Here is a 21,340-nt window from a genome sequence, read left to right on the forward strand (position 1 = left end):
ATCTACAGGTGCCAAAATTCAAGATGCTCACATTACAGCAGCTTCTTCCCATGCTGGGCAAGGAGTTTTGGCTGGTAACATTGGACCTCAAGGAGGCATACCTGCATGTCCCTATCAGACAAGATTGCAGAAGATACCTCAGATTTCTTGCAGGTTCAACCCATTACCAATTCTCTGCATTGCCCTTTGGCTTATCTACTGCGCCCAGAGTGTTTACGAAATGCCTGGCATCAGTAATCGCCTTCTGCAGACTACAAGGAATGCAAATCTACCCATATCTGGATGACTGCCTGATCCAAGCGGACAGCAAGGACATACTATTGCAGCACCTGGCGTTTGTAATAAAACTGTTGAACTTCCTGGGATACACAGTCAACAAAAAGAAATCAAAACTAATACCCTCTCAACAAATAATTTTCCTGGGTGCCAGCTTGAATACAATCACCCAGATGGCCTACCTCACGCCAGACAAACAAGGACAACTGTCTCAATACTTCAGCAAAATGGCAACTTTCACCAGACTAACTGCAAGGAAAGTCCTGCAGGCTCTGGGATTCATGGCATCTTGCATCCTACTAATCCCATGTGCAAAGCTGCATATGAGGAAACTTCAATGGTACCTAAAAAACTTATGGTCTCAACACAGCCACAGCTTGGAAACAATTATACCCCTCATTCCATGCCTTCAAAAGGAATTTTTGTGGTGCGCTCAAGCATGCCAAAGAAACACAGGTCTCCCTTTCTGTGTACCTCAAGCAACTCAAATCATCACAACAGATGCCTCAGACTACGCCTGGGGAGCACACGACAGATCATTGCATTCAGGGAAAATGGTCCCAAAAAGCGAAGCACCTACACCTCAACCAAAAGGAAATGCTAGACGTGCAAAATGCTATTATGACCTTCAAAGACCTACTGCATCCAGGCCAGCTATTGATAAGGACAGACAACACCACAGTGATGTGGTACATAAACAAACAGGGGGGAACTCATTCATACCCCCTGTGCAGACAAGCCATGACCCTATGGAACACAGCACTGGAATTGCAAATCCAACTACAGGCACAATTCCTGCCAGGGAAGGAAAACACACTGGCAGACAACCTAAGCAGAAATATGACAGATCCACATGAATGGAAGTTGCATCCTCAAGTTTTCACAAAGATAACTCGGGCATGGGGACAGCCAGACATAGATCTCTTTGCTACCCACAGAAATTACCAGTTGAAAACATTTTTGTTCAAGGACCTATCATCCACAGGCCTGGAAAGTGGACGCACTCTTTTTCAATTGGACAACATTGACAGTTTATGCCTTCCCGCCTCTTCCTCTGCTTCCCAAAGTTCTATTAAAAGTCAGAGCAGAGAGGCCGCAAATGATTCTCATTGCTCCAGACTGGCCAAGACAACACTGGTATCCGCTCCCGAAGAGCCTGACTCATTCCCCACCATGGATCCTACCTCTAGTCCCTCTTCTGTTGTCCCAGCACAACTACAAAACCCTTCACAGCCAGCTCAAAACCCTAAATCTAGCTGCATGGAGAATTCCTTGATTTCTCCAAGGAGGTGCAGGGATGTCATCTTGGAGGCCAGAAGACCTTCTACTAGAAAAGCCTACTCCGCCAAATGGAAACAATTTTGTGCCTGGAATCAAGAAAAGGGCCAGAATCCTTGGGTAATAAATATACCTCAAATTTTACAGTACCTAGCTGAGATGTTAAACAGTGGACTTTCCTTCTCTTCCATCAAGATCCACGCTTCAGCCATTTCTGCACAATACAACACAGATCCTCCTTTATTCTCACATCCTCTCTTAAGGCAGTTTTTCAGAGGGGCAAAAAATGTAAAACTCCCAAGGAAACCACCAGTCCCTGCTTGGGACCTCAACTTCGTATTGGAAAAGCTGACCCTTCCTCCCTTTGAGCCAGATTCTTCAACAGAACTACAATACTTGTCATGGAAAACAGCCTTCTTCTGGCTATCACCTCAGCACGCAGGGTTTTCGGAGCTACAGGCCCTCATGGCTGTGCAACCATTCATCATTTTCCATCAGGACAGAGTTTCCTTACGAACCAACCCTACCTTTATGCCAAAGGTAGTATTCAGTGTAGCTTTGAATCAGACTATCCACCTTACCTACCTTTTATCCAAATCCACAAAACAAAGGGGAAAGACTACTACATTCCTTGGACATTCACAGACAACTTCGTTATTATTTGGACAGGACAAAGCCATTCAGGAAATCCGAGCAACTCTTTGTGTCCTATGCTACAGGTGCTCAAGGAAAGGCTATTTCCAAACAGACAATTTCAAAATGGATAGCCCACTGCATACACTTTTGTTACTCATTTCATGGAAAACCTGTGCCTGCATGCATCAGATCACACTCCACCAGGGCCACAGCTACCTCTGCAGCTTTCCTCATGGGGGTCCCTACCAAGGACATTTTGGAAGCAGCCACTTGGAGTTCAGTGCACACTTTCTCCAAGCACTATCACCTTCCACTATACTCTAAATCTAGAGCGGGTTTTGCCACAGCAGTCTTGCAGGGCATCCTCGCTCCTCCTAGTTCCACTTAGTGCCTACCACCCTTACTTAGCTTTGGGATTCTTCCCATCTGTAATGACTGCAGCTGTATGCACGATGAACATAGTACAGTTTTGTACCTACCATAAATGTAGATGTTCGAGTGCTCATACAGCTGCAGTCCAGGTAACCCCCCCCCTCCGTCCCCTCTTAGGACAGGCCTTATGACAAACACCTTATCATACAACCTATTTGGGGTATTCTCTTATGGTGTATTTGCGTGCAACTACTGTTTTTTGATTATTCTATATTGCATGTTTGCATAACTTTGTTTTGCCTTCCTTCTGGGGGCACCTGACATCTGGGGCAAGAAAAACTGAAGAAAATGGCGTTGGCTGCCTCTTTTGTACCCCTGCCGCACTGACGTCAGGGAAGAAGCGAGGACAACCAATGCCGGACCTAGACTTTGGAATTTGGCCGACCGAGGACCCGCATGACGGCAGGATAACCCATCTGTAATGACTGCAGCTGTATGAGCACTCGAACATCTACATTTATGGTAGGTACAAAACTGTACTTTAGCCGGAATCCCTTAGTGTTGGCCTGTACTTCAGAGAAGTAGATGCCAAACAGGGGGGGGGTCCCAGGACTGAACCCTGAGTTACTCCACTAGTCTGGAGCTGGATTTCGAGTCAGCTACTTTTGCAGTGTGGGTTCTGTCAGTAACCCATTGAGTGACGTAGGGATTAATGCCCAGCTTAGTACGTTTATCTATGATTCCAGAGTGGGGGATGGTGTCGAAGGCTTTGGCGAGGTCCAGATAGGCTGTGTGGACTGCCTTACCCTCATCCACAGCTCTGGAGACTGAGTTGAAGTCAGTCAGGTTCAGGAAACAAGATTGACCCTTCACAAACCCAAACTTGGTGGAGTCTAGTGTTTGAAGGTTACCAATGTCTTTGTTTATAAGTTCCATGGCCTTGCAGATCAGGCTCGTCAGACTGATGGGGCGATAGTTCCCAGGATCCAAAGTGGGAACCCCCCTTGTGGAGTGGGATAACTGTAGCTGTGCGCCACTCAGTGGGCACGAAGCTTGAGGGGGGAGGCTGTGATTAAACATGACACTTGGGTGAGATGCCAGCTCATTTTGTACATGTAGTACACAGCTCGGGATGTCGTCTGGTCCCATGGATGCTGTATTCTTAGCTTTGGAGAGTGCGGTTTTTACCTGTGTGGCCATTATTACTGGAATTTGGCAATCTTTCGGTATTGAGATGGGCCCTTTAGGGGGGTGAAGTTGGCACTGAATAAATCTGCCAGGATATTGGCAGTATCCTTGGGATTAGTATATTTAATGCCATTCTGTTGTAGCTCAGAGCAGATCTGAGCATTGCCATTTAGATTCTTGGCATAGCTATAGAATGCCTTGTGGTTGTCTTTGGAATCTTTGGCAGTTTTATTTTTGTAACTAGCTTTGGAGGATTTTATGAGGGATCTCAACTTCTTATTGAGGCTGGTAAGGGAGTTTTTTGCATCCTGGGATTTTCCACTTTTCTGCAACAGTTTCTTCCTTTTGTTCTAAAGTCTGTTTATGGTAGGGGACCACCAGATCGGTTTCCTTTTTTTGGAGGAGACCATCTTAGTTTTATTTGGGATGGCACGATTCATGCATGAGTGGATGTGCTTGTACAGTGCCTTAGTGCAGGATTCAGCAGTCGAACTTTCAGTTCCCGTCTGCATGAGTGTCCAAACGTTTGTCACTTCTGACTTGAGTAGCATGAAGTTGGCTTTGGAGAAGTTTTTTTACAGAGGTTTCCTTACTGGGGGGTGGGGGAGGGATGTGGATGTCAAGAGTGATTAGCTTATGGTTAGACTTGACCAACGGGGGTGACCATAGGTGTGAAGCATTGATTTCCCATGTTGGTAATGACCAGGTCTAGGATATTGGAGCCCCTGGTGGGACGGTGGATTAGTTGATCCAGAGCATTGGAATTAATTCCAAGAACCATTGGGAAAAGATGTTGGTACACAAGTAGTTTTCCCAGTTAATGGCAGGGTAGTTGAAATCACACAGTATTAGGGTGTTTGGTTGTATCTAAATATTTTCCAGTATATTTAGAAAGGTGTAGTGAGAATCTTGGGGCATGATGGGGGATCTGTAGCAAGCTACAATTTGGATTGCAGTCTTACCTAGTGTTAGTTGCACCTGGAGAATTTCAGATGCATTGTGTTGGGCAACTAGCTTGGTGGTGTGAATATCTTTGGTGAATATGGACACTCCTCCACCTTTAGTGTTTCGGTCCTGGTTTGTTGGCTGAAAAGTGTGGTAAGAGCTGTAGCCTTGTATTGCAGGGGGTGCTGTCTGGAGCCTTGAACCAGGTCTCAGTTACTGCACAGATATTTATGTTCTCCATTTTTAGGAGCGCCTCAAGAGAGTGCATTTTGAGGTTTAAACTTCTAGCATTGAGTAGCATTACCTTCAGATTCTGCATGCTTGTACCTGTTATGATGGTGGTTTTGTCCTTTGAGCTTTGCCTAAAAAAGGCACTATAGGGGTGGCAAGAGCCTTAGCCAGTAACCTGAATCCCAGGGGCAACAGGTGTAGACCATCTCTGGCAACGCATCGTGGTCTGTCCATTATGTCGGCCCAGGCAGACAGATACTGGATCCCCTTTGAATGACACCAGAAGCTTATCATGATTCTGCTTCAGAACTCTATGCTAGAAGGGCCTAGAAGGTGGATGCCTCTTCTTTTCCTTGGACATTAGTGTTCCTGCATGCCTTTCCACTAATAGCAGGGGTGGTACTGAAGATTCAGAAGGAATCTCCCAAGGTCATTGTGGTGACTCCCTTCTGGCCCATGCAGCAATGATTCCCCCTTTTGGAAATGGACAGGGCAATTGCCATAAACTTCCTCACAGACTGGATCTACTCGCACAAGAACAGGGGTGTTTGACACCTGATCCTAATCAACTTCAGTTGACTGCTTGGAGGATAGTTTTAACTCCCTGTAGACACCTGTTTACTGAGGGCAGTGCAGCAGATACTAATGGAGGCAGGAAAGCCTGCTACTAAAAAATAGTTTTTTAGTAAATGTAAAAGATTTTCTAGTTGGTGCCAGCAACAGAACCAGCACCCATTTAGGGCTAGTTGTTCTCTTGTTTTACAATATTTTTGTGAGTTATCCTACGGCCTTTCTTACTCTTCCAAGGTTCATTCATTTGTCATTCCAACATATCTGCCATAAATTCTCCTCTTTCAATGCATCCTAATGTCAAAATGTTTTTGAAAGGGGATTTGCGTAAGAGACCTCTAAGAAAACTGGTGGCCCCTACTTGGGATCTTTACTTTTGAAGCAAACACTTGCTGCATTTGAAACTGCTATCTTGGCTGACTTAAGGTTCTTAACATGGATAACAGTTTTACTTACTGCTCTAACTTCTGCAAGTAAGGTATCTGAGTCTCTTATGGTGAGTCAGCCTTGTCTCATTCTCCTCTGACAGGGTATCTTTGAAAACTAATCCTCCTTTTATGCCTAAAGTGGTGTGCAAGTTTACTTTAAGCCAAACTATCCATCTCACAATTTTCTTTCCTGAACCTAAATATGAAAGAGAAAGCATACTCCTTGCACTAGATGTCCACAGAAAACTCTGGTACTATCTTGACAGAACTAAATCTTTCAGATCTTAGGATTGATTGTTCCTTAATTGTGAAAATAAGAAAGGACAACCTGTGTCAAAATAGACCATTTCCAAATGTTTGTCTAAGGCTACTAACTTTTGTTGTACTCACCACAACGGAACTATTCCAGGCAGGTTCAAGGCCACCTCTATTGGGACCTTGACTTCTATGTATTTTTGGAAATGGCTAGATTCTAGAAGTATTGTAGAAGCTGCAAGTTGGTCCTCTGTACATACTTTTGGAAAACACTATAAGCTTGTTTCCTTCTCTAGGTCTAGATCAGACCTTGCTAGGAACTGTCTCCAGGGTCGTGTTGACCCTTACCGTTCCATGTCCCAAATGTGGTAGGCTAGGGTAGTCTACCAATGTAGCTAAGGCTACTTCAGCAGTGATAAGTATGATGAACATAGTAAACTTACCATGAATGTTTTTTGCTACATTAGCCGTACCTTCCCTCCAGCTCCCTTATTTTTTTGGTGAGTTGTTTATGCCAGGGTACTCACATTTTTATGTTATTTCTAGCTTTGCATTTTCATGACTTGGTTTCATTCTCTCTGTTGGCATGAAATCTCTGAAATGCCTGGTGTCCAAACCTTTATTTTTGACAGCTCAACTTGAGCTGACTGACTGGGTTTGTGGAAGGTGTCCTGAAGTTTTGGAAGCTAGCTGATTTGTTGCAATCTCTGCTAGATGTAACCCAAATTGTTAAGGCTACTGCATCATTGAGCATTCAGACATCTGCTGTTATGTTAAGTTTACTTGCACAGCTGTACTGTTTTTATGTATCTACCGATCTAGAACTTTTGGTGTATTTTTTTGAAATCTTTGTTTTTGGGTTAATTGCACTGTTTTTTGGAACCTGCTCATCAGGCTGTTTTGTAGTTCTCATCTTGGGGATTGGTGTTCATTGCTCTGGCTTCTGCAAAAAGAGTATTTGAGTCGTAGGGTTTTATGATGTCACCCTTACCTTATTTATCTTAAGATTAAAGTTATTTTGAGAGTAAATCTTTAAGTATATTTAAGATATATTCAGACTTTACTGACCCAGGCTATTCATCTCCGTTTTCTTTACAGAATCTTGGATAAAATGGAAACAGTTTTTTTATATTCACTGTACAGGCTTAGGCAACATACTACTTTGTATTAGATGAGCCATTTTTCCCTTATGATGGTAAAATGAAAAGACAAGCTGTGTTTAATCAGACAGTATCTATATATATTGTTCCTTGTTGTGCTCTGTTTTCATCATAAGTCAACGTCCAGGCAATAGTAGGGCCTGCTCTTCCAGGTTCATAGGTGTGTACTAGGCTAATGGCCTTGGGGCCCTTACAAGCCTAACCATAGGATTACCCTGGCATCGTGCCACCCGACCTTAGTTTCCAGTGCCTCTTTCGAGTAGAGCCGCTGGAGTTATCCCCGGGGTGAATTTTCTATTTCTCATCCACTCATCAAGATGTCTCTTGAAGTGGGTCAGTGAGGTGCTCTGCTTGACATATATGGGAAGTCTTTTCCATAGCATGGGCAGTCTCTGGGTTATGAACCTGTCCCTCCTGTACGTTCTGTTGATTGTGGTAATGAGGTTGAGGTTTCTGGAGCCTGTGGTGCAGAGGGATTGGGATTTCTTTAGATGTAGCATTTCTAACAGAGTCAGACATGGCTTTGTAAGCTAAGCAGAGATAGCCTGTAAGTAGACGATATGAGAAAGAGAATAGTTGGAGTTTAAGTCTGTCAATATAGGACAAGTGTTTAAGGCCTAGGATCCTCTTTGTGAGGTACTTTTGTGGCCTCTCCAGTTGTTGCAGGTGTCTAGTGTGGTTCATGCCAAAGGGGACATTGTACTCTGATTGGTCTAATGAGGGAAGAGTAGAGGGAGACAATGACTTCTTTCTTCCTGGATGCAAAGCCCTTAGTAATGATATGTGCCACATAGAAGGACCAGAATGGCAATGTGGTGATCAAAAGAGAGGTTCATGTCAATCTCTGTTTCCAGATCTCTTAAATGCCTTCTGTGTTCAGTAGGCTACCATCGATGTGGTAATTCACGGGAACTGTGTTTTTCCCAAAGGGGGTGACGACACAGTTTTTGACATTGATGATAAGGCCACGGTTTTGACACCAGTCGTCGGTCTCAGTGAGGCCATTCTGTAGGATGTCAACATCACTTGGGGAGTTAATAATAGCTCCCAACTTGCAATAGTCTGCAAACTTTTTCAGCCAGAGTCCCTTCGTGTTGGCCTGGACTTCAGAGAAGTAGATACCAAACAGGAGAGGACCCAGGACCTAACCCTGTGGGACTCCACTCATGACTAGTCGGCAGTCTGACTTGGAGTCAGCTACTTTCACACTGTGTGTTTCATCTGTGAGCCAGTTTCCAACCCACCTAGTGATATAGGGGGCTGATGCCTAGCTTACTGAGTTTTTCTGTGATTCCTTAGTGGGGAATGGCATCAAAGGCCTTGGCCAGATCAAGGTAGGCTGTATGAACCACCTTTCCTTCATCCACAGCTCTGCTGACTGACTCAAAGAAGTCGACCAAGTTGAGCGGGCATGATCTACCCTTCACACAACCAAACTGTGTGGGATCCAGAGTTTTGAGATTCCCTATGTCCTTGTTTATTAGATCCATGATGATGCGTTCCATAGCTTGGCATATCAGACTCATCAGGCTAATGGGGCGATACTTCCCAGGGTCTGTAGTCGCTCCTCCTTTGTGGAGAAGGATGACTGTAGCAGTGCGCCATTTGGTAGGGACAAAGCCTGAGGTGAGGCTGTGATTGAACAGGGCACACAGGTGAGGTGCCAGTTCACTCTGTAGTTCATGTAGAACACAGCCAGGGATATTGTCAGGTCCCATAGAAGCTGTATTTTTGGCCTTGGATAGTGCTGTTTTAACCTGTGCAGCAGTAATACTGGGTGCCTGGCAATCTAGTGGTATTGTGATTGGACCTGGGGAGTTAAAGTTGGCACTGAATCTGTTGGCCAGTATATTGGCAATATCTGTTGGCTCTGTATAGGAGGTATCATTGTGCAGTAGCTCAGATCTGGGTATTGCCGTGAAAATTCTTTACATAACTCTAGAAGGCCTTATGGTTGTCTTTACTATCTGCTGCAATTCGGTTTTCTTAGCTAGCTTTAGAGGATTTGATGAGGGATCTCAACTTTTTGTTGAGGCTAATAAGGGAGTTTTTCCAGTCTTGGGACTTCACCTTATTTCCTCCTGTTGTAGAGTTTGTTTATGGCAGGGGACCACCAGATTGGCTTCCTATTCTATATTTGCATGTCAGATCAAACCATGGAGGGGTTGACTATTGGTGTAGAGCAACAGTTGCCCATGTAGTGGGGGTAAGAACAAGCTAGTCCAGGGCATTGGAAATAATGAATTCCAAGAAAATGGAGGAGTAGTTGAAGTCTCCTAATGAGAGTGTTAGGTTGGACCCCAATATTCTCCAGGGTGCTTAGGAATGTGGAGTGTGAGTCTTGGGACATGGTTGGGGACCTGTGGCAGGCTACGACCTGAATCGCCGTCTTACCCAATGTTAGCTGCACCTGAAGTATCTCTGATGCGTTATGTTGGGCTACCAGTCTGGAGGTATGCGCATCCGTTATGAATATGGAAACACTACCGCCTTTGGAGCCTTGATCCAAGTTCTGGGGCTGAAAGGTGTGGAATGAGTTCTAGCCTGGTAGTCCAGGGTTGCTTTCTGCTGTCTTGAACCAGATCTCTGTTACAGCACAAATGTAGAAGTTCTCCATTTTAAGGAGTGCTTCGAGCGAGTGCATTTTGAGATTTAGATTTAGAGCGTTGAGCAGCATGACCCTCCGATTGCATTTGTTTGTAGCTGTTACAGTGGTAATTTGGTCTTTGGAACACCAACTAAAAAAGGCACTATAGTGGTGGCAAGAGCCTTGGCCAGTATCCGGAAGCCCAGGGGTGACAGATGCAGGCCATGTCTGGCAAAGCATCGAGGTCGGTCAATCATGTCATCCCAGGCAAACATGCTGGATCCCCTTAGAATGACACCAGAAACTTAGCCAATTGTTGAAGTCAATCATTTTCTGCTTGTATGGTGGTATCATTCTTGGTGGTGGTAGGAGGCTGCTCAGGGCTAGGGTCATACCCGCCTGGGCTACATAATCCGAGAGCTCCTCCATGTTTCTTTTCATGTAGTCCAGGGAGGGACATCTCAGGTCATTCACACCCATATGTGCAATGACTGAGTCATATTTGTACCTTTTGTTGAGGGACCAGAGTGCATGCGTTATATGGTCGTTCCTGGCACCTGACAGACAGCTTACTGTTAATCGTTATTCAACCTAGTGAGTGGGACATCAGTGTGCCTCTCTATTGAGACACCTATGACTAGTGTGTTGGGCATGTTGTTTTGCCTTGGGGGGTTTTGGTTGAGTCGCACACTGTTTAGGAGAGTTGTGTGTCTCGTGATTAGTGTTGTGGTAGTAGAGTGCATTTCTGCCTTGGAGGTCTCTGCTGTTTGAGCAGATTTGTATTGAGATCCTCCATGAAGGTGGGTGTGTGGTTTGTCTTTTTATGTGAAGGCAGTGCTGGTGTATGTTCTGGAGGGCTATCTGTTCCATGTGGTGTGGTGCAAGTGTTGACCTTCTCCTCTTGACCAGCTATATTCTGGTCTTTGCTGGTGTGTGTGTGGCTTCCAGTTTGGTTATGTAAGTGCATCTCTCACAAGTATGAGTGTTGGGAGGTAAGAGGAGAAGGGTTGTCGATGTACATGAGGCAGTTGCTACGGTGCATCAGGATGCCTAAGTTCACCGGGTTAATAGGAGAAAGCACAAGGAACTGACGTTTAAACATGCCTGGAGGGGTGGCCATTAATAATTAGTGGATCTGTTTCCTTGTAGAATGTTTAGTGCTGGTAGCACTTTTGTGTGCTACAGTAATTGCTGCAAGAAGTGTGGTAAAGTGCTAGACTAATAAGCTAGTAAAAGTGCAGGAGAGGAGAGATTTGGCAGATAAAAGGGGAAATTGAAGAGCAGACTTTGGCACCACTCAGAAGCTTGCAAACAGTCTTGGATAACAGCAAGTCTGTGTCTGGACTAGACTAGTTACAGGAAAGGCAGGAAACCAGCACAAACACGGGCTTTTAAACAAGAAAGTTGAAAGAGATGGAAAAACTGCCCAAACAGCCAATAAACTAAAATTTCTGTGCCAGAAACCACTCTTTTTGTGGTAGATAGGCTACCTAGTACTTACTGCTCCCACTGATAAGCTAGATTAGTCTACCATTGTGACTTATTAAAAAAGGGTGGACTCTAAAAATTTTCAAGAAGCAATAACTTGCTATCCTGCATATTTCTTAACAAGCACTACATTAGAATATTTGTTTGGGTCCTTTGCAGGCTTGTTAGGGCTGATTTCCAGGGGCTCCTGCATATTAAGCCATTCTGTCACCTTCTTTTACTCCTGAGTTTTGTTATCGTTCACATATATCTTAAGGCTGCTGCAGCTGTGATCTAATGTAGTTTAAGTAAATTTACCATAAGAGTAGGTATTGGAGTAGATCACTGGTACAGTAGCTGGTTGATCCTTCCATCTCCTGTAGTTTCCAGTCTTTTTTATTACAGAGTGTGGGATTTTTTTGCTTTGAATCCCATTTGCCAGAGTCCTGGCCTCCTTTTTCTAAGGCAAGAAAGCTGTGAACTTTTGGCACCTTCCCTTGTGCAGGGAAGTGGCTAGGGAATGTGGAAGGAACCTAAAAGCTTGGGAAGGTGGCTGATGGATCCAGTCCTTCACAAAATATGCAGTATAGTTTAAGGCTACTGCAGCAGTGATCTGTTTTAACATCTACTGTTATGGTAGGTTTACCTACAGAAATATGCTTTCTCTCTACTGTGGCTTCATTTTTGAGAAAGATCTGTGTCTGAGCCGCAACAGAATCCTCCTGACTTTCTGGCCAGCAAATTTCACCAGGACCTGTATTCCCTTTGTGTAAACTGCTTGTGTTACTATCATGTTTGATAATGGTCAGGAAGCTACCCTCTTAAGATTTGTCCAGGTCATTCCTCTGTTCTCACCTGAAATATCCTACATGGATATTGGAACCCAGGCAGTACCTCCTTCACCCAATAGAGGGTTTTCATCCCAATATGATGTCTTTCAAACTGACTGCTTAGTTTCTCCACTTCCAGTGATAAGAAGGTCCAGGCTTGCTTCCACTGTCCAAGACAATATATTGGCTTACAAGAAAGTCTGTAGGAGTAAGTGGAAGAGATTTGTCTTCTGGGCCTCCAAGGAAAGCATTGACCCTTTTCAGTTCCAGTATCAGCTATCCTTTTCCTTGCGTCTCTTTCAAAGAGGGAGCCAGTTTCTTCATTGTTAAACTTCAGTTGGCAGCCATCTCTAACTTCCATTTGGGTAATGTTTTAGTGCCCCTACAACCTCAAAGGAATTTTCCTCTTCAGTCCTCCAGTTAAAGAACCGACCCTGCCATGGGATCTTACTGTGGTCTTACAAGGTCTAACTCAAAAACCTTTCAAACCAGCTGGTGTTTGTGACGTTGCTTCTCTCATGGAAGACCGTATTTTTCTTATCACCATTACTTCAGCAAAGAGAATTTCTGAGATCCAGGCGCTGTCCTCTAATCCTCCTTACAGCATCTTCCATAAAAATAGGGTGGCCCTTTGTACTAATCCCTCTTTCATGCCCAAGGTAGCTACAGAATCCAACCTCACCCAGTCCATACAACTACCAGTTTTATTCCCAAATGTTTCTAATGAGGGAGAACATTTGTTACATTTGCTTGATGTTCATAGAAAGTTACATTTTATCTTCATAGGATGAAACCTTTTCAAAAATGAGACCAGTTATTTGTGTCCTCTTCACATAGCCACTTAGGTCAGGCAGTTTTAAAAGTTACTCTTACTAAATGGGATTACAGATTGTATTACTTTGATTTATGCCAAGAATGGATTACAGTTACCTCGTCCTCCCAAGGCCCACTCAACTATGTTTGTGTGTACCTCATCTGCCTTTTCTTCCAGGGCATCTTAAGATGATATCTGTGCTGCAGCAACTTGGTGAAAAACTCCTACTTTTGTCACTCATTGCAAATTAGACATTCTTTCCAGGAGCAGGGTTTCCTTCGGTTCTGCAGTGCTCCAGCATATCCTTCCTTGAGGCCACCCAGGAGTTGTATAGCTGGGGACTTGAACCCAACCGTCAGTAGGAATGAGAGAGAGAACATCAGATGTACAAGTTAAGTATTTACCATAACTTTGTGTCTGTGTTGTCTTCCTTCATTCTTCCTCACCTTCCCTCCCAGCCGTCCCCCTACCCAGTGTTATAGAAGAGCTGGAGATAACTTCTTTGGGAACTGATGCAAAAGTTTGGAATTTCTTGACTAAACAAAAAAAATGCTTAGTAGTAGCAAGAGAGTGAATTGGCGGGATCCAAGGGAAGAGCTTGCTTGATGTTCTTCGTGTTTCACTGTTGCAGTCATTACAATTGGGTTATACTGCTGGCAGGTTACCCACAGTCGGCCTGAATTCCAAAGTCTAGGTCCAAAGATGCAGCCGCATTTTCTTCCGTCTTTCTTGCCAAGTGCCGGTCAGCCGACTCTTGAGATTTTCAGTCTTCACTAAAAGCAAAATACCCCCGTTGAAACTTTTTCTTGCTCCAGACCAATGTCAGAAAAAGTTAATAATTGTATTTATTGTGGGAAGCAAATAACTCATAAGGACTTTCATTCTTACTGTATTGTATGATTTTGCATGTCACTATTTTGGCAGAAGATTTGATAGCCATAAACACAAGGAAAAGGACAGCATCCGAGGTCCAAAACAGACTAGGCTTCTTCTACACCCATGTGGAGTTGGCCAGGCTGCTGGAAGCTCAAGGTATTGGACCTTAGGAAACTATTCCCTCAGATGAGCAGGCATCGGCTTCTGAGGGTGTTTTCAAACCTACTCAATTATATGTTGAAACGAATTCAGCTTCAAAGGCAAAGACTAAAGCACCTTTAAAGACAAAGAAACAAGTACAACAGCCTTATGGACAGGCCTCCATGCCTAAAAAACAGATGCTCAAAATGGAAGACCTAATTACTTTGATCAGGGTTCCCATAGACAGAATATGAATCTTCAGATCAGGTTTCCATTTCATCTGATTCCTCTTCTGATCAGGAATACTATCTTCCACCCTATGAGGATTCTGATGCTGAAGAATCAATCCCTTCAGCCTGAAACTTTACATACCATGAGGGAGCATTTCCACTGGGAGAGCCAAGATTATTCAGAATCTACCTGTGTTAGACATTGTAGATGATGCAGCTCCTGTTAAGTCGGACAGGTACTACAGGGTTCCTGACTCATAAATTCCTTTTCAAAAACCGTGCTTGCTGACCCAGAAACTATCTCTGAGTCCAAAGATTTACACTTCTGCTATATGCTCAGATATCAGCAATATATTATGTCACTGCTTAAACAAAAAATGTTTATAAATTCTGAATGTGCAGAAAACAAAGAAATGCAGGAATTATTGCATGCAGCTGAAAAAGTTGGAAAGCATACTTTGCAATGTGGTTTTGATTCTCTGGAGGCCTCCTGCAGGGCCGCAGTTATGGGTTCTGTCATTAGGAGGCATGCTTGGTTAAAGGAACAAAATCTATTTGATCATGTTAAAGCAAAATTATTAGTTGCTCCATTACAGCATGATGCTTTGTTTGGTGTTAAAGCAGAAGAGGTGTTAGAAAATGGAGGACAAAGCTAAATATATGCAAACAGTCAAGGATTTCTTACAGGTACAGCCACCAAGATTTAGCAGACACTGCCCTACAAAGAATTGGTCCTTTCCAGTATCAGACAGGCCACAAAGGGGCAGATACAGACGCTCTAGAGGCAGAGCCCAGCCCCAAGGTTCATACAGGTCTAAACAATGGGGTGCTTTACCTCCAGAACTGGATAAGACAAATCACAGCCATACAGGAAACAGTCCCAATGACTTCCCCCTGCCTGTGCCAAGCACTTATCTTCTGGCAGCACCTTTAGGGGGGAAACTAGCACTTTTTTCTCAAAATTAGCACATAATATCACAGGACAAATGTGTCTTAAACATAGTCACAAGGCTACAAGTTTCACTTCCATACCCTGCCAAGGGCAAACGGTTGGCCAGACCTGCCAAAACATCAATGGGCAGAGGCACAAAAACAAGTCTCATCCCTCATGGACATTAGGGCCATTCAACAAGTACCAGAACAAGAGCAGGGACAAGGATTTTATTCAAGACTGTTCTTGGTACCCAGAAAGGACAAAGCATGGAGACCAATACTGGACCTATTTATTCTAAACACATATCTGGATATTCCTAAATTCAAAATGTTGACTCTACAGCAGCTTCTGCCCATGTTGGGCAAGAAGGCTTGGCTTGTGACTTTAGATCTAAAAGAGGCATACCTGCATGTCCCAATCAGACAAACATGCAGATGATACCTCAGATTCAAAGCTGGCTCAATGCACTACCAATTTTCTGCACTGCCCTTTGCCTTATCTACTGCGCCCAGGGTCTTCACAAAGTGCTTGGCACCAGTAATTGCATTCTGCAGGAAAGAGGAATACAAATATATCCTTACTTGGACGACTGCCTCATTCAAGCAGAGAACAAGGACATTCTACTACAGCATCTGGCATTCGTAACGAGATTACTACCATGCCTAGGGTACACAGTCAACGAACAGAAATCAAAACTAGTACCCTCTCAAGAGAGAATATTCCTGGGTGCAAGCTTAAATACAACTGCCCAGATGGCTTATCTCACGCCGGACAAACAAAGGCAACTGACTACCTATTTCAAACTGTTGGCAACAAAGGCCCAGTTATCTTAAAGAAAAATTCTTTAGGCTTTGGGCTTCATGGCATCCTGCATTCTACTAATTCCATATGCAAGACTGCATATGAGGAAACTTCAATGGTACCTAAAAAGTGTTTGGACTCAACATTGCCACAGCCTGGAAATAATAGATGCTCTTCTTGTTTCACTGTTGCAGTCATTACAGTTGGGTTATCCTGCTGGCAGGCTACCCTCAGTCGGCCTGAATTCCAAAGTCTAGGTCCGGCGTCGGTTGCTGTCGCCTCTTCCCTGACATCAGTGCGCCAGGAGTATAAAAGATGCAGCCGACGCCATTTTCTTCATTCTTCCTTGCCGCACAGTGCCCGAAGCAAAAGCAGTTCACAAGTGCCAGTCGGCCGACTCCTGAGATTTTCGTGTTCGAATTTCAGATCCAAAGTCTTCACTAAAAAGCTAAGTACCCTGTTGGGGAAACTTTTTTCTTGCTCCAGACCAATGTCAGAAAAAATTTATAATTGTATTTCTTGTGGGAAGCAAATACCTCATAAGAACTTTCATTCTTACTGTATTCCTTGCCTAGGCCCTGACCACGACATTGATAGTTGTCTTTTGTGCTAGATTTAACCAATGCACTATTAAGCGTCGGTACAATTTTGCATTTCACTATTTTGGCATAAGAAATAGTTACTCTCATTCCCTGCCTACAACAGGAGTTTCGATGGTGGGCGAAGGCCTGTCACCAGAACAAGGGACAGCCATTCACTCTACCCCCAGCCGCACAGACATTAACAACGGCTGCATCGGATTATGCCTGGGGAGCCCACATGGCAGAAAAATGTATTCCAGGCACATGGTCCGCAAACCAAATGCATCTACGTATCAATCAAAAAGACATGCTAGCTGTTCAAAATGCCCCGACAGCCTTCAAGGACCTACTTCATCCAGGATAACTACTGTTAATGACAGACAACACCACGGTCATGTGGTATATAAACAAGCAGGGGGGCACTCATTCTTACCCCCCTTTGCAGACTAGCCATGACTTTGTGGGACACAGCATTGACTTACCAAGTACATCTGCAAGCACAATTCCTGCCAGGAAAGATAAATACTCTGGCAGACAAACTAAGCAGAAACCTCATGGATCCCCACGAGTGGAAATTGGATCCACAAGTCTTCAGCATGGTAACAAGGAAATGGGTAATGCCAGGACATAGATCTACTGTCCCAGCAGAACAATCAAATCCTGCACAGCCAACTCAAGACCTTAAATCTGGCAGCATGGCGGATAATGTAGTCATACAAAACACACCTCTCACTAAAGAGGTGATGGATGTTATTTTGGAGGCCAGGAGGCCTAGTACTAGAAAATCCTATGTTGGAAAATGGAAGAGATTCTGTGCTTGGAACCAGACACAAAGAATTGACACAGCTGTACCAAATATTCCTCAGATTTTGCACTACTTGATTGAGATGCTGGACAAAGGGCTATCCTTTTCATGTATACAAATTCATGCCTCTGCCATTTCAGCTCATTACAATACAGAGCCACCAATCTTTTCTCATCCTTTATTAAGGCAGTACCTCAGAGGGGCCAAAAATTTAAGGCCTCCAAGGAGATCACCAGTACCTGCATGGGACCTCAATTATGTCTTGGAAAAACTCACCCTGCCTCCTTTTGAGCCAGCCGCTACAGCTGATATAAAGTTTTTATCTTGGAAAACAGCTCTGCTCCTAGCAATAACTTCTGCAAGACGAGTCTGAGCTACAGGCACTCATGGCTGTGGAACCTTTTATCATTTTTTATCCAGACATGGTTTCTCTGAGGACAAACTTGACATTTATGCCTAAGGTAGTGTCCAATGTGGCCCTTAACCAAACTATTCATCTGCCTACCTTTTATCCAAACCCACAAAATAAGGGAGAGATAATTCTGCATTCTTTTGACATATGCAGATAGCTACGCTTCTATTTGAACAGAACCAAAGCTTTCAGAAAGCCAGAGCAATTACTAGTGGCATATGCTGCAGGATCACAAGGAAAGGCCATCTCAAAGCAGACTATTTCAAAGTGGATAGGCCACTGCATTCGTTTCTGCTATTCACAACATGGCAAGCCAGTACCTCCTAAGGGCATTAGGCCACATTCAACCAGAGCAGCAGCCACTTCAGCAGCCTTCCTCAGGGGCGTACCAACCAAAGACATTTTAGAGGCGGCTACTTGGAGTTCAGTGCACACCTTCACAAAGCACCATCACTTACCACTCTACTCTAAATCCATGGCAGGCTTTGCCACTGCAGTTCTGCAGGGCCTAATAGCCGCTCGTAATGCTATTTAGCTCCAGCTTCCCAACCTTAGCTTTGGGAATCAACCCAATTGTAATGACTGCAACAGTGAAACACGAAGAACATAGTACACTTGTGTACACTTACCATAAATGTAGGTGTTCGAGTGTATTCACTGTTGCAGTCCATGTTACCCACCCGCCATCCCCCATTTCTTTGCTGGAACTTAACTGATTTCTCTATCCTATACAACCTATGTGGTGTATTTGCTTGTAGATTAAGGCAAAATATATACTTTGGTGCATGCATGTTTTATTGGCATATTTTTAGTCTACCCTTTTGGGGGCAACTGACATCTGGGGCAAGAAAAACTGAAGAAAATGGCATCGGCTGCATCTTTTATACCCCTGGAGCACTGACGTCAGGGAAGAGGCGACAACAACTGACGCCGGACCTAGACTTTGGAATTCAGGCCGACTGAGGGTAGCCTGCCAGCATGATAACCCAATTGTAATGACTGCAACAGTGAATACACTCAAACATCCACATTTATGGTAAGTGTACACAACTTTACTTTTTTAAACGTGTATTTGGTGCGTAGACATATCAGCAAAGTCCCACATTTGACAAAAAGCTGAATTTTGCTATGTGAAGTATACCCAATTAAACATGCGCCCATCAAGTTCAGATGTCTTGTAGATGAGCTGATATGGTAGGAATGTGACTATTATTTGTCCACTGTTAGAATATTGGAAGGTGATGCTGTCTAACTTTATTGCTCATGTAATTGTATATGCTGATAGCTTGCTGGGTTGCTGGTAATTTCCTGCTCGTTTGTTGCAGTTTTGGAAATCCAATCCCAGCATTTTGACTGTGCAGAGATCTGCTGTACTTCGGAAATCTCAAGCAGCACCATCACCTCAACCCCAGGAACAACAAGATGCCTTATCTAACAGTGCATCACCGGTAATTTTTACAACAGCAGTTTGAAAGGAAATTAAATGCATTTAACTGCAGTTAGAAATGTTAGGTTTTGTGTACTATTACTGGAGGAGCAGCACAAGTCCATAAAATTTAATTATCACTTTATGTCTAGGAAGCGTCCAGCAGTGAAGATTCTGATGATGATTCATCAAGTGACCACAAAAGGAAGAAAAAACATCAGGAGTAGGTTTACTGTTTTTAGCATGACATGTTTTTGTTACCATACATTTACTGTGTTTTTGTGGCTTAATGTGTTTGAGAGTGCTGTAGCATGCTTCGCATTTCGCTATAGTGATCAGGTAAAAGGTTGAAAAATAACTGTGAATGCAATAATTTAATGAATGTCCATCTGTGAGGGCAGTTAGTAATTTAGAAAACTGCTGTATGGAATTTTATATCCTGGAGAGAATTACAGATGTCCTTCCTTACATCAGTTGCAGTATTGCAAACATTTGGGGTTATTTTGCCAAATAACTGTAACATCCGGCTGGGGTGCCAAAACCTAGACTTTCCATACAGCCATATGTCTGACATAAAAACTGAGCCCATGGATGTAAGGGTACATAAGTGGACACATGAGCATAAATCACCAGATGGTCTTGCTGCCAGTCCATATCCATGTCTTGCACCAGCTAGTCTGTTCTAAAAGTTGTCGTTGGTTCCATTGGTCTTCATTGGTTCAGGTAAGTGCCCTATTAGGGACCCTTCCTTTTTTTTCTTAGTACTGTTGCTGTTTTTTTCTGGTAGATGTCAGCTAGTAGGGGAAAGTGTGATTGTTGTAAGCAGAGTCCTTACAAGGATCCCCATTACCAGTACTTTTCTGCTTAGCGGCAGAGAATGATGAAAAAATTTGCAACGTTTCATTGTTTCATCTCAAAGAACTTAAAAACCCATTTTTTTTTATTCCATTCATGTTTGGAAAAGCAACACTTTTAAGGACCTTGCCCAAGTTAAAATGACAGACCCCTATACCTCTAACATCCTGCACTTTCATTTAACAAAAAAATAAATAAAAAATTGAGGCCCAGGCTTGGAGGTACTGCTGCCCACTCACTTATGTACCCCTTGAGGCCTTAGAACACATGGTACACCCCCTGCTACTGTGACCCCACCGGAGGCTGGTATGGTGTCTGAAGTTTGTATATCTTAAGCGACTGTAGTTGCTGATGATGTTGAGAAGGGGTGACCCAGTATTATTTGATAGAGACCAAAGGGTATTCCGCAGATATTTGTTAGAGAAGAAATCAAAGGATCTTACATTGACATTCGTCAAAGGTCAGAACTTCTCTGATTAGTAAAAGCAGATGTCTGACTTGGGAAGAAGGAACAGAAATCCCAAAACGCCCCCCCCCCCAACATCCTGGGAAAGGGAATGGATGTACGTCTCTGGAACTTAGCCATCGTGGCACTCTGGCCTTCCTCTTTCTCTGGGCCTACTCTGACGTCAGCTTCTCCTAACACCCCTTAAAAGAGGCCTTTATACATTTTTTTCTTACTCAGATTCTGATGAACATTCCTTTACATATTAATGACAAATTTGTTTCCAAGGTGAAGTGGGCTGGGATGATGAGGATGTCATTTCTCCTAATTTATCATTGGGGGGAAGCTTCATTTGGGGAAACGATTCTCAGTACGATGAATTACTTTGAATGGATATCCAAAGAAATCTGATATTCAGCTTTTGTACTATAGCTCTATCTATTGGGCACATGCACCCCCTGCACCTGTGCCACCTGTTCTAGATTCCTTCCTTTACATTCCATTACAGCAGACCCCCAGCCTCCAGCCCTTAAAAGGCTGGATACATTTTTAAAAAGTCCTTGACAAATATAAATTCCTGCACAAAAGTCCTGTGGCATTTCTTTCCTTGTCTGCTGACAAACCCTCCAAGCTGCTGCCCAATCCAGATGGTCTTCCTTCTGATAAGGACAGCTGGGAAATGGACACAGACTTCCCAAGTGGCCAGGCACAGCATTAAGTAAATGCATTTTTGATGCAGTTGAAGCTTCTTCCAGGGCAGCTGCGACAGGCTCTGTGATCAGGAGGTTTGCATGGTT

At 43.7% G+C, this 21,340-nt stretch overlaps 1 protein-coding gene across 1 annotated transcript in view; it reads left to right on the top strand.

Annotated features, from left to right (window-relative positions):
* CHD1 (chromodomain helicase DNA binding protein 1) overlaps positions 1-21,340 on the top strand; it is a gene marked incomplete in the record, with an annotated part of 4,694,407 nt that overhangs the window by 422,392 nt on the left and 4,250,675 nt on the right. Inside the window, 2 exon segments of the mRNA XM_044063873.1 lie at positions 19,143-19,265; positions 19,396-19,466. Coding sequence (XP_043919808.1) covers positions 19,143-19,265; positions 19,396-19,466 — 194 coding nt within the window.

Source organism: Protopterus annectens, chromosome 2.part2 (genome assembly GCF_019279795.1).
Source record: "Protopterus annectens isolate FY-2018-M chromosome 2.part2, PAN1.0, whole genome shotgun sequence".
Classification (NCBI taxonomy): domain Eukaryota; kingdom Metazoa; phylum Chordata; order Ceratodontiformes; family Protopteridae; genus Protopterus; species Protopterus annectens.